This window comes from Schistocerca serialis, chromosome 2 (genome assembly GCF_023864345.2).
Source record: "Schistocerca serialis cubense isolate TAMUIC-IGC-003099 chromosome 2, iqSchSeri2.2, whole genome shotgun sequence".
In the NCBI taxonomy this organism is placed as follows: domain Eukaryota; kingdom Metazoa; phylum Arthropoda; class Insecta; order Orthoptera; family Acrididae; genus Schistocerca; species Schistocerca serialis.
In genome coordinates, this window is record NC_064639.1 from 687516938 (window position 1) to 687531334 (window position 14397).

At 40.0% G+C, this 14397-nt stretch overlaps 1 protein-coding gene across 2 annotated transcripts in view; it reads right to left on the minus strand.

The window, feature by feature from the left end:
• Window positions 1–14397, minus strand: part of LOC126457814 (tRNA (uracil-5-)-methyltransferase homolog B-like) — a 119444-nt gene that overhangs the window by 79706 nt on the left and 25341 nt on the right. For both annotated transcript variants that reach the window (XM_050094432.1, XM_050094433.1), the window contains exon 2: window positions 28–264. In XM_050094432.1, the coding sequence (XP_049950389.1) occupies window positions 28–264 (237 nt within the window). The remainder of the gene's footprint in view (window positions 1–27; window positions 265–14397) is intronic.

Below are 14397 nucleotides of genomic sequence, written 5' to 3' on the forward strand. Positions count from 1 at the left end.
TAACAACTAAGAAAGTATTGTACTTACTGAAGGAAGAACATTATTGACACGGCACATTTTCAAGTGATTATGTTTATGAGAATGTGGTTTCAGCTTAGATTTGATAAGTGAAACTACATGTTTAGTCCACTGAAACTTCAGTTCAAGTTGCTGCTCATATGGAATCCGCCACAAGGGAGTCACAACCTCTGCTAAACATTCATACTGATTCTCAGCTGTGACATGTTCTGGAATTTTTGGCACAACAAGGGGGGCTGCTGGAGCCTAAAAAATAAATCATCAATTAGCACTTAAAGGTTACTACCTAATTCAATATTGACATAACTGTAAATAGAAATGATTTTAAATGGTGCAAGTTCAAACACTCAAAACTGATTTCAATCATGGGTTCCTCTTCATCCATCGGAAATGTAAATGTGTTTGCATTGTACGTGTGTGCTGTGACGAGATAATCATATTCAACGGCTGAGCAATAATGTATATAGCCTTTTTTATGCACTTGCCTGGTGCTCAAGGCTTTCATTAGAAGAGCTGTAATGTACATAGCCATTTTTATGTACCTATCTAGTGCTCAACACTTTCATTATATGCCCGCATCTCGTGGTCGTGCGGTCGCGTTCTCGCTTCCCACGCCTGGGTTCCCGGCTTCGATTCCCGGCGGGGTCAGGGATTTTCTCTGCCTCGTGATGGCTGGGTGTTGTGTGCTGTCCTTAGGTTAGTTAGGTTTAAGTAGTTCTAAGTTCTAGGGGACTGATGACCATAGATGTTAAGTCCCATAGTGCTCAGAGCCATTTTTTCATTATATGATTAGCATTGGCTTTACTCATGTCATTGTTCACAACTTTCTGGAAAAAGTGCTTTATTTATCTGATAAAATAAAATGCTCTTTATCACCATTAAGAGTCAAAAAATTTGCAGCAATTAACACATTATTTCATGTACTGAAAGATTCTCCTATGAACATGCAAAAAGCATGTGACAACACAAAATTAAATAAGGCCCAATGAAATGAACAGAAATAAAGGAAAGAAAGTAAATTTCAATAAACTCAGAAATTTTTAAACTCTCTCAGTAACATTTACCTGTGAGTGCCTCCATGCTGTTATAGTCCACCCACAATGACAATGAGAAAGAGGCACACACTTCGCTGTCAAGTAAGATGTATCCACAAGATCAATACACAGAATTAGAATAATTCAAATTTCTAATCAACTGATACACTTGCAAAAAGTATATTATTACTTTTAAAGCTGCAATAATAGCACTTTAGAGGATCTGCATGAATATTGTATCCACCAAGTTCATGCATTAAACTCAGTTATCAGTGATAATGCTCTGCAATATGACTGTTATGCAATATAAATTTTAATAATTACATGAAAAATTTTAAATACCATAAACAGGTCCGAATGTTTGAAGGAAGAGTTCAACCTGCAACTCTTCTGCCTTTTATGTGAAATAATTTTGAGTGGTATCATGTTTTCAGGAGCTAATGAGTTACTAGCTGCATAACACAAGAAGTTTCACATTGAATTAGTTAACTGAGGTGAGTGACAAATCAGGGACACGTATTGTTCCAAATCTGGTCAACTGACAATTTAAAATAGCTCCCATCAGTTTCCTAATAATATGTGTGACATTTTGGCATTTGTTATGGTACATTATTTGTTCTTTTTACACAGAGAAGTTCATTTATTTAAAAAAGGGACTTATCATATAGGACGTCAGTCTATTATGAAGCAGCCACACATAATTCATAATCTGTGAACTTGCGACAACACCACTTTATCCAGTACAGAATGAAACTTATACAACCTGGACTATAAACAAGCAATAAGCTTTATGGAATCCAGAAACAATATTGGTCCCCAACTGATAGCACTGTCTACTTCAAATTCATTTGTAAGAAGGCAACAAAATGGCAAACACGAGGTCTGTCTAAAAAAATATCCGACCTTTGATTTTCCCGCGCAAAATAGATATGTTAGCGCGGCATCACTGTACACAGTAAAGGAAGAGACATTTATGTGCAAGCGTGAATTTTGTCCCCGCCTTCCAGCGCATCAGTTGCTGCCTGTCAGTCACTGAGTGAGGTTCTACACAACATGTTCATCAGATTACCAATTCTCTCAAGATGACAGAATGTGTTGAGCAAAGATACTGCATCAAATTTTGTCAAAAGCTTGGGGATTCCCAAAGTGAAACAATTCGTAAGATTCAGTAGGTGTTTGAAGAAGATGCAATGGGTGTAACACAAATTAAGGAGTGGTTCAACTGATTCAGAAATGGCCACACATCAGTGGAAAGTGACCAGTGTTCTGGCATGCCCCAAACTGATCAGAGTGCAGCTGTTGTTGAGAGGGTGCAAAATTTGGTGATGGAAGATTGTCGTTTGACTGTGCAGGAGATTGCCCAAGAGGTTGGAGTGAGTAAAGATTCTGCACATGCAATTTTGCATGATTATTTGAACATACACAGTGTGGCTGTGAAATTCGTGCCCAAGTTGTTGTCGCTGAAACAAAAAGACCTCCGTTTTGACGTTGCACATGACCTTCTGGACACCACCAACACTGATCCTGGATTTCTGAACACCACGATAACAGGAGATGTGTCATGGGTGTACGGGTACAAACCAGAAACAAAAAGACAGTCATTGCAATGAAAGCATCCCGAGTCTCCAAGGCCAAAGAAAGTTCGGCAGGTGTGAAGCAAAATCCAGGTGATGCTGACTGGCTTCTTTGGTGTCCGTGGAATTGTGCATCATGAATATGCACCTGAAGGACAAACAGTGACAAAGGAGTACTATCAAGATGTTCTCCAGTGACTCTGTGATGCAGTTCAGCGCAAAAGACCAGACATTTGCATGGCGAAAAACTGGCAACTGCATCAGAACCATGTCCCCGCACATTCATCCCACTCGATCCAAAATTTCTTGGCCAAACATGGAATTACAGCCGTTTGCCAACCTCCCTACTCTCCAGACATAGCTCCTTGTGACTTCTGGTTGTTTCCAAACTTGAAGATGCCACTGAAAGGATCCCGTTTTGAGAGTAGAGAAGAGATAATGCAGAACATGACGACGGAGCTGAACACAATTCTAAAAGAAGACTTCCAGAGGTGTTTCCAGCAGTGGAAGGATTGGTGCGCTAAGTGTGTACAAGCACAAGGGCCCTACTGTGAGGGGGATTGGGGTCCCAACCCCGTTAGGTATTCGAAATATTTTTTCTGGCCAAAGGTCGGACACCTTTTAGACAGGCCTCGTAGTTAGCTGCTGCCAAATTGTAGTTGAAAGCAGAGCTGACCACCTAGTGGCACAACATAATGCTGTGCACAAGATATTTGACTTCAGTGGTTGCTTCACAACCTGTGCCATCTGGAACTTTTGCTCTCCATCCCCCCCCCCCCCCTTCTCCCAGCTCCAGTCTCTCTGAAGTACATTGATAAGAATTGTCATGGCAACGCATCCTTTGATCTCATAATCCTCTTGACCACAATCTCCACTAGCCTCTGCCCTACATGAACCTACACCCCTGCATCTCATGACCCCATCCTCACTCCCACCCTCCCACCCACAGAGTCCCTATCCCCTCTTTGCTCTTCCCCTTTCCTTTCGCCTATGTCCCATTGCCAATCCTCTTCTCTGCATAATTGTCCACAACATACAACTGAATCTGCATGTGGCCAGAATGAGCTCACTTGTGCCATTTTCATATCTCCACAATCCTATCCCATGAGCACGTTGTCTCTTGCTCCTAACCACCAGCCACCTTTCCCTAACCCTGCCAACTGCTCCCCAGCTTTATTCTCCCCTCATTCACTTCACTCAGTAAAATCCCTCTCACCAGTAGAGTTGCAGTGTCAACACAATATTTCAACCTGGACAATGCAGCTATGCAGATGTATTCGTGTGTATGTGTACACTATAGTTCTGAAGAAGGATTCATTTGAAAGCTAGCAAGATTCTCAACCTTGTTTATGTGGCTATCAATGACTGAGCACCTCAACTATTTGGTGAGTTGTAACCTTCACCCAGTCTGTTATTTATACCTAAACTTTTCACCACCAATGTCTCTGGAACCACAATAGATATTGACAAATGACTTACATGGGTATGAATGTATGGCAGGGGCTCACAAAAGTAAATACTATGAGACATTCTACACTGTGTGCAAATATTGTTTTCAACACAAACTTATGTTTTTTTTTTTTCTTTTTTTTTTTAATGGTCACTCCATATTATTCTGTATGCAGTCAATAACATTAGAAATCATAATAATAATGGTGCTCATTGCATTGCAATACGTCAGTTACATCCTGAGAAATTGGGACATGAAGCTGACGTGTGAAATGAACACGACACGCTGCTATTGCACTTGCCGTGATGCAAGTATGACCTGCACATTGCTCATAATCATGACGTGAATGATGTACTACGATGCAATAAATGGTGTACTTACATACTGCTATGTACATTGCTAGTATGTGGTCTGGGAAACATATGGATGTCCAATCACCCACAAGGAAAACAAGGACACAATTTACTCGTATGTGCTTTACTGAACTTTTCGACAGTACTGCAATGGACATAACATAATACATATAACCACGAGTCAGAGTAAACAAAGTTAATGGCTGTAAAAGGGTTGCACAGAGGGACACATGCTATTTGTATGTAGTTGTACATCATGCCACGTACAGGACATGTCATTGAACATCTTTAATGACTGAGACAGAATTGAATCATTGCAGATGATGCAACACATACATAAATGTACATCTTCTCTGTAATACACAAAATGTATGCCGATGTGCAGTCACATGTCTCACAGCCAAACTGCTACAAGGTATGTTCGAAGAGATCACCATTTGCTTGACAACATCATTGTGTGGGCTCCATCATGGATCCACTAATAGCTGTTAGTGTTTGTGGTGTTATTGCAGCACATGCAGAGGTAATATGGGCTTTCATGTTGGCCATTGTTATTGGGACCTACTGATACACATCTTTCACATGTCCCCAGAGAAAAAAGTCCATGGGGGTGAGGTTCAGCGACCGTGCTGGAAATCCCTGAATGAGACTGCCCCATCCAATCCGCTGATGTAGGAACTGTTAATTTAGCACATGTCGTGCCACCATGGCATTATGCCCAGGGCACCCATCATGTTGATACGACATTATTTGATGTAAGTGAAGGGGGCAGGTCTTCCATCAGTCCAGGTAAGTACATCTCAGGAACTACTCAGGCTGTCATCCTTTATGAGTGCCATCCATGAAATTAGCCAATGATGCGAGGTCCTACAATACCACACCCTACATTGACACTGCACTGAGATTGATGTCCAACCCGGAAAATCCAATACAGGTTTTCTGGTGACCAGTACTGCATATTGTTAAAGTTGGTGTTCGAATGGTTTTTAAATATGGCCTCGTCAGGTAACAGTACCCTACGCATAAAGTCATGGCCTTACCACAGAACCCACAAACAATATCCCACATGAATGTGAACATCATTGCCATGTAGGCCTTGATGTAGCGCCATGTGATACAGGTGGTATCTATGCCAGTGCACAATACGCATCACACTTGTTCGAAGGATTCCCACCTGTCTCTCCATTTCACGAATACTTTATTGTATTGGTCGCCAGAACAGCTACCTCTGCTGCATCAGGTGTTATGCCTCTGCTCCAGATCTGCATTTGTTAAAGCAACTTCACTGTCATGCGAGATAGTGCAGGTCGGATGATGTCTATTAGGGTACCGCTGGGCATACACCTGTGCCACATGCGTGCCATTTTGGTGACATTTTCCATACAGTAATATCATGTCAACCATTTCCTCATTTGTGAATACCATGTCAAATGCCTAGAACTGATGGACAAATAAATTAATACCACAATTACAACAGTGACCCCAATTACACTGCACAGTATACAAGTGGCAAATACCTTAACATACTTCCACACAGAACAACCTGCTTCGCAGTGAGTCGTTCCCACACACCGCGCCGACTGTGACCCGTTCCTGAACACGACTGCAGAGGCAAAGAGTTGACTTGGGCTGTGGAACAGGGTGGCATACACCAGCCAGTACTCTTCCATAGTCTGTATGTACATAAATACAACATGCACGAGGGACACCATTATGTACATATCAATGTTTGTGGCAGGAAGCCCTATTATTACTTCTGGCCCTCATGATAACAGTGAAAGTAACAATAAGTACATGAATCATATTGCGGTTATGAGCAATGTTTGGGCCACTACTGCATCACGGGAAGTGCAATAGTGGTGCATTTCGTTCTTTTCATGTGTCAACTTCGTATTCCAATTTCTCACAATGTAATTGATGTATTACAATGCAACCAACACCCAGTATTATTGTGATTTCTCATGTTATTGATTGCATATGGAATAAGATGAGGTGACCATTAAAAAAAACATAAGTCTGTGTTGAAACCAATATTTGCAGATACTTTAGAATTTCTCCTAGTATTTACTTTTGTGAACTGCTGCCGTACGTTCATACCCTTGAAAGTCATTTGTCGCTATCTAGTGTGGTTCCAGAGATATTGATGGTGAAAATTTTAGGTGGGACTCACTGCATATATTTTACAACTACTTACATAGATATTTGTAAATCGAAAAGACTTTCATGAATGGAGCTTGAGGTATAAACTTCTGCCCATTCATGTACCAATATCCAAAGTGAGCTAGGAAGAGGGGCCAATGCTTCAGAAAGTGAGACATTCAATGAATGATTCCTCAGACTGGCACAAAATACAATATTGCACCCTTTAATAAACAAACAAATACAGATGCATTAGATTTACTTTAATGGGTACTGCCTGTATCACTAGGACATTACTGTCTAAAATACAACCTATAAAGAGATTCTAGAATTCATCAGGTCACTAAAATATAGTAATTCGCTGACTACGTTCATGTGTCAGGATTACCTTTAAGTCATCTTTTACCCAATCAAACTTAAATTTGCTGTTATAACACCCAGCTATAAAATGAGATAAGCAAACCACTTCTCATTACAGACTTGTTTCACTCATTTCAAATGTGTCTGAAAAATTGGCCAATGATAGAATACTGACTAATTTTACTCATCAGTACTTGTTAATTACCTCGCAATTTCATTTTTGTAAACGATTCTCTACACATAAAGCAATGCACGACCTCATGAATGAAGTCTTGGCATCTTCAGGGATCAAATGTCAATGGATATGGCACACAACACATAAATAAACTAATCAAGAATTTCAGTGCAGCATCTTTTGCCCTTAGAAGCATGTCTCATTGTACTGACCTAAAGGCAACATTTAGCACATTTTCCCTCCTTGTTGTCTTATCCAACTATCTTTTTGGACAGTGCACCTGAACTAAATAATGTATTTATTCAACATAAGTGACCAAAAAGAATACTTTGTAAAGCAAGTAATTGCACTTTCTGCCAATGCCTTTTTTAAGGAACTTTAAGATCTTACATACACTGCCCAACACATTTACTCCTCAATGGTTTTTGTTGTGCATAATAAAAATCAGTTGCAACTAAACTGTGATCTATACAATCACAATATAAGATACAAAACTAATTTTTACAAAGCCTTAGCCTCCTTGTTTGGGGTTCAGAGTGAAATTACGTATGCTAGTAGGAAGATATTCAACAAGCTCTCGTCTTACATAAAACAACAACCAGTGTCATACTACTCCCCAACTTTGTGACACTTTATTAGGTCTGTTAAATGTAAATTCCTTAAAGGATTTTACTCAACATAGCTGTACATCTGTTTCCTCAAATTCTATCTTTCCAAAAAAGCCATCCCTTACACAAGAGGTGGGGAATCTTAGACACAAATCAAATGTTTCTTGCAGGAATAGGAAAACACACAAACACACACACAAAAAAACACCTGGTGAGGTCTCTTGTAGTGGATCCACTCGGCGAACAATTTGGTTTGCCTAGCACAACACAACATTGCGAGGATTGGGCCACATCAAGAATTTTCCTACTTTGGTCATGGCTGATAATGGTGCATCTCCTATCTTGGCAGGAGTGGAAGCCTGAGCCCACAATATAATTTCCCAAAATGTTTCACACCTACTTAGAGACAATTCTCTTGCACAGCATCAAGTAGTGGGTGGTGAATAAGGTGGTTGGAAACAAGAGCCCGTTCAACATTGAGAGAGGTGACAGTAGTGGACACTTCACTTCATTGTTGGTTCCGTCCTGTTTCTCAGATTTGTCATTATTTGTAGTAGCTTGTTCAGCTGCAATGATTTTGCAGATGGGATGAACAACACCAATAAATCTGTTATCTTCAACATCAGTGTCATTGGCATCATCATGCTGGTGACAAGCCACAAAAGATTGGATGATGTTCTCACTTTCAGTGAATGAAATGTCATTCACTAAAAAGGTCTTCACTGCTGAACAACCCAGTCTCCTGCCCCTTTTTCCTCACCTTTCTTTGGGTGTTGGCCATCCATTTTGTAGCTTTCCCTTATATGTTTTTCTTTGACATTCCAGGCTGCCTATCTTGAAGATCTGCATAATTAGAGCCTTCAAGGGTAATGCCTCTGTGAGGTGGCACATTCATCTTCCTCCTCCTTCCTCATGCTGGCTTATCTATGGCCTGTTGTCTGTAAGCCTTTAGTTCACTGATGAAAATCTGAAAAATATTGCTGATACCTCATCATCTTCATTTTGCAGCCTACCACCACACAACTTCCTCAGGACGTGATCCCAGTTGGTACGATGGATCCCAGCGCCTCTGAAACCTTCCTGCATATTTCCTTTCATTTTGTTCCATTTCCTCTATCAGTTTCTTCAACAGCATGGGAAACTCAGATTTTGAAAGGCTGGCCACTCTCCTCCCTTGTGGGCTTTTTTTCCATTCATTCAACACCCTGCACCATACTTGCTTAAGGTGTCCAAAAAGCCAGACATCAAAAGGCTGTAGTAGGTGGGTGGAGTGACGACAGAGAGCTAGAACTCTGATGTCATGTTTCTCATACAATGTCATGTCTCAATGGGTGATATCGGAACTCAGCTCGTCCCTGAAATCACTTTCTTTTCAAACTATGAGTCATTCAAATGAAACCTGGCCAGTGCGTCTACCTTTGCCTTACATGTAAAGTGGCACCACATAACTGCGGGTATGGTGGCACCATTTATTGGTAAAGAGACTGACGCATGTGCACCATTTGATGTTGCATAGTGCCAGTGTGATTTTACACCAAAAAGAAAGTGGTCACACAAGTTTTCGTCCACTACCGAACATGCAGACGAGTAAGCAGGAACAACGAGGAGTGATTCAGTTTTTTGTGGCGCAGGGAGTTGGAGGCCATGAAATGAATCGCTGGATGAAGGCTGTGTATGGTGTGTACAGTCTGAGTCATTCAAGTGTTGGGGAATGGTGCAAATGATTCCTTGGGGGGGGGGGGGGGGGTGTGTGAGTCACTGGAAGACGATGCTTGTCCTGGACAGGCTCATCACGTTGTCACACCGGAAATGGTTGTGGAAGTGAATGCTTTAGTCTTGGACAACCGCAGTATCCCCATGGATGAGATCCATTGGTTACTGGGTATTAGAATGGGCACCGTCCACACCATAGTGCATCAACACTTGAACTTTGGAAAAATCTGAGTGCAGCGGGTTCCCCACCAACTGACTGCCAGACAGCGCAATACTCAAATGGTGCTGTCTTTGAGTCATCTGCAATTTTATCATGCAGAGGAATATGGCTTTCTGTCATGTATTGCCACAGGTGACGAAACATGGTGTCACAATTTTGAACCGGAAAGCAAGCGTCAGAGCAAGAAGTGGAAACATGCGACTTCGCCACCTCCAAATAAATCGAGGGCCTTGCACACCAGTTCTGGTAAGGTCATGATGACCTTTTTTGACCACAAGGGCCCACTGCTTGTTCAGTTCCTGGAATGGCGAACCACCATCAATGCCCAGCATTATCAAGCCACTTTACATAACCTTAGACTAGCCATCAAGTCGAAACTCCAAGGCATGTTGTCCAGTGGCGTTATCCTCCTGCACGATAATGCCTGCCCACACCCAGCCAATGCAGTAAAGATAACATTACAGCACTTTTGGTGGGAAATGCTAGAACATCCACCATACCGTCCCGACCTTTCACAGCGTGACTTTCTTGTGTTTGGACCTCTAAAACAAGCTGTTCATGGACATCAATTCGCAACGGACGACAAAGTGTATGACTGGATCCAGGCCTGGATCCGACAGCAGCCTACCAGCTTCTTCAAGAATGGAATCGATCGGCTAGTGTAGCAATGGGATAAATGAGTCAACAGTTTCGGTAACTATTTTTGAGTATGTATACTGTGTATCACTACATTTTTGAGTTAATAAAATCGTTACCATTACTTTACACTAGTGACGCGGTTTCATTTGAATGCCCCTTTCCTGTAAGCCTCTACTTGGCAGTTGTCATTCAATAGGATTTTATATAACATTTCTTTCTATTAAAAGCCCACTATGATTTTTACTCACTTTCTCGCTACTTTCAAACAACAAAGAAGCATTTTGAACAAGGTTATGTGATTAACAAACAAATCGACTGAAATGTTTTCTCTATATCCTGTAATGTAAAATTCCATAATCTGTGGTGATTGCAAATGTTTTCCACATGTGTGCTACTTAACTCACTGAAACATTTCATTTCATTAATAGTTATCAGTAATTGGAACCATATTTTGTAACGCAACTATTGGATTGCACCCAGAGTGCACACTGTGGACTGCTAATGAGAATTTGCTTTACATTGTCCTAAATAAAATTCAGTGTACACCGTTTCAACAACCAGCTTGGCCACTTTTCCATAAACGACCCCAAAACACATCACATGGTTCCACCAAGACTCAAACTCAGATCGTTGGATTCAAAGTCCAGAGCATTCACTGAAAGTGTGAAACTTGCATAAAGGCGAAGTATGGACACACCCCATATTAATGTCAAGGAATAGGTGTCTGCATGCCTTAGATCAGATAGTGCACATATTATAGCGTTACTGAGATCAGATAGTACACTATTTCCTTTCATACTGAACTTTGTACTGAAAAAAAGAAAGAAATGAAAATATCTGGGACTCATAATTTATTGGTTTAAGTCTTGAAACACTTCCTCTCACGATGTCAAACAGTATTGGAATCAATGAAAATCAAATCTAATTTAATCCACTGGGAGGCATAGAACATTAGCATTAGCTCATAATTTTGGGTGACAATAAACTTATTGAACAGTAGCTATTTGTTATTTACCATCCAGCTTGTTTCTCTACTTCCTTTATATTCTCCCCATCCCAATTCATGTAACCACATGCCCTCATACCTCCCTCCTAAACAAATTCCCTCCACTTCCTTTGATAAGTGCAAAGGAATATAATGTACTTAGATATAAAGAAATATCCATTAACATAGATTAAAGGTGTTTCTCCTTGATCTCCTGTACCACAGGTAATAAAGTTCTTTCCTTTTCTGTTCTTTCATCATAATTGCCCTTCTTCTTGTATTTATTCGCCTTTATCCAAATTCATTCTCAGAATTTGAATCTACTATATTAAAGATGACTTCTTTTCATTCCTCTTGACCACTTCTTTTTCTTCTTCTTCTTCTTCAACAGCAGCTTCCCATGTGTGTTTTTCTTCTGGTTTCCTTCCCTTATCTTGCTGATTTTTTTCTGTTGCATTCCAGTATCATCTCATCCTGTCAAGCTTCGTGTGTTTTGGTGGAAAAACACGAAATGTTTCACTATAGTCCTACTTCTTTCTGGAAACAATAGCCCACGGTTGTGGCTAAGCCATGTCTCTGCAATATACTTTTTTTCAGGAGTGCTAATTTCATGCAGGAAAGCTTCTGTGGAGTATGGAAGATAAGAGATGAATCCACTCATGGAAGAAATCTATGAGGGCGGGTTGTGACTTGTGCTTGAATGGCCGAGTTGATAGAGTACTTGCCCACGAAAGGCAAAGCTGTCTGTTTTGAATCTCATTTGGCAAACAGTTTTAATGTGTCACAATGTATCATGTCCTATTAACTCTACACACTCTTTCAACTTTATCCTTTCTTCCTTCTGCCATTCAAACTGATTGTATTAGTGTATCCTATTCTTATTTTACTGTGTTGATTCTCTTAAACTGTTTGCTTGTCTCTGAAAATCTGGGGTTTGTTATTGTTTTACAGGTTTTGTTTAAACTGTCATTTAATTAGTTTTTGTCTCATTACTGTTGTGATCGCTGGTTTATTACTTCCTTTGGTTTCATTTCTTTCATATCATCTGAATTGTGAAAAAATGTAACAGAAAAGCTCCCATGGGTTTTATAGCTCATATTCTGAGCTCAAACATAATGAGGTATCTCGAACAGAATTACCTCTGCCATGCCAAACTCTATGAATTCCAAAATCATGCAAAATCCAGTCAGGTAGATGCAGTATTTCTTGACTCCTGAAAACCATACAACTCAATACCACATCTTCACCAACACACATAGAATGTCACGAATTTGCTGAAACACCTGAACTGGCAGACATATTAGGATTGATGCCTACTTTCAATGTTTCGAGAACCACTATTAAATGAGGAATCTAGGAATATACTACCACCCCCTTAGTGTTGCTCCCAAACAGACCACAAAGACATTAGGATAATTACAGCATGCACAGAGGCATTTTGTCAATGATTCTACCCACAATCTTTATGTGAATGGAACTGGTCCTACTCTGTAGTACATTGGTAAGTACCCTCTGACATGTACTTCACACTGGTTTGCAGAGTATTTTTATACATTTGCATATAAAAAGTGTTGAACTGAACAGTGGTTTGAGATGTGTTCAGTTCTGGGTTTGACCGGGATGCAAGATTTCCCAGCTGATGTGCCAGTCCCTTTTTACCAGCAGGTTTAATTCCCGCTATCACAACAGCAGCAACCCACATAATGGGACCTCCTTAGTTGCTGGTCAAGAAGATGTGATTCAGTCTTCAGAGACCTCTTAAGAATGTGCCAGAGTTTAAGCTTTACTTAAGCTGACACCTGTGTCCCTGTGACATATATTTTTGACACCTTGATCTTGAAAGCATCCTCTCACAAACTTGGAGCTATCACATATATTAACTTCTTGTGGTTGGGGTTCACAGACATGTAGAGTTTTTAAAAGGGCACCATATTCGTTATTGACTATAGAGATTGTTCATTTAACAACTGTAGTTTCGGCATTTAGGCCATTATTAAAAGGTTCTGCAAAAGATTTTGCCTCAACAGATTCAAACTTAAAAAGTCTCCAGCACGTATATATGTAATCATCAGAACTGAGCCATTTCACTGTAAAAATAATGCAGCTAAAGAACATCAGTTCACTGCGTTTTGTATAAAAAATGCCAACACTGGCAATAGTTCATGTAATTTACATAATTTCACAGTGTATGGAGCTTCACACTCATTTAGTGCGGCCATATTTTTACAATGAATTGGTCAGAGGATTTTAAAGTTGACATGTGTGAACCAAAATATTTTGCAGTACCACTAGATAACAGCCTTAAGGTTGAAATTGTAACTGTGAAATAATCTCTACAGTCAATGGCAAATATTATGCACTTTAAAAAATTTCACATACATTGCTTCTAATTTTATGACAGTAAGCCATGTAACACTCAGTAACCATTAATTTCTTTGGCTGCTTTGGTCAGATGAGACATTGGAGCTCATCACATTTTTCATTACTGGCAATTTCACAGGTTTCATAATGATATCACCTAAAAGGGACAGCTACTAGGTTAGAAGATGAAATAGTGTGTATGAGAAATGAGAAGTTTAACCCAGATGGATTACCAAAATTTGGATTTTGAAAATTTGCCTTTCATGAAGACTGCCTGAAGTCACTGCAAACTACTGTAAAAGAACACAAACACACGAATACCACTTTATGTTTCCAATGAGTCCCACATAAGTTATACGAAAAGCCCTTTTGTTGAGTCTGCTTAGTGTCGGGTTGATGATATAATGCCTTTCAAATTGTGAAAGTACATGGAAGATTGATGTCTTCCATCCATTGGCAAGTGGGTCAGTATAGATGTAGTTCAAGAATGGGAACTTAAAACTGGTCCAGCCCTTTCCAAAGGAATCATTCTGGTATTTAACTTAGCTCTTTGCAACACAGAACAACCCACTGTCTTGCGACTCCATGATGCAAAGAAATTATGACTTCGAAATGGAGTTTTTCATTTTTTAACGTCTTAGACAATTTTTTTGAGATTTTTTATGACATACAGTGTGTACCAGGTATTAATTAGGTACTTAAAGTTTTCATCATTTTGCATAGTGAGATAGTGACAATGTTCTTTCTTTACATTCAATGATGTGATAT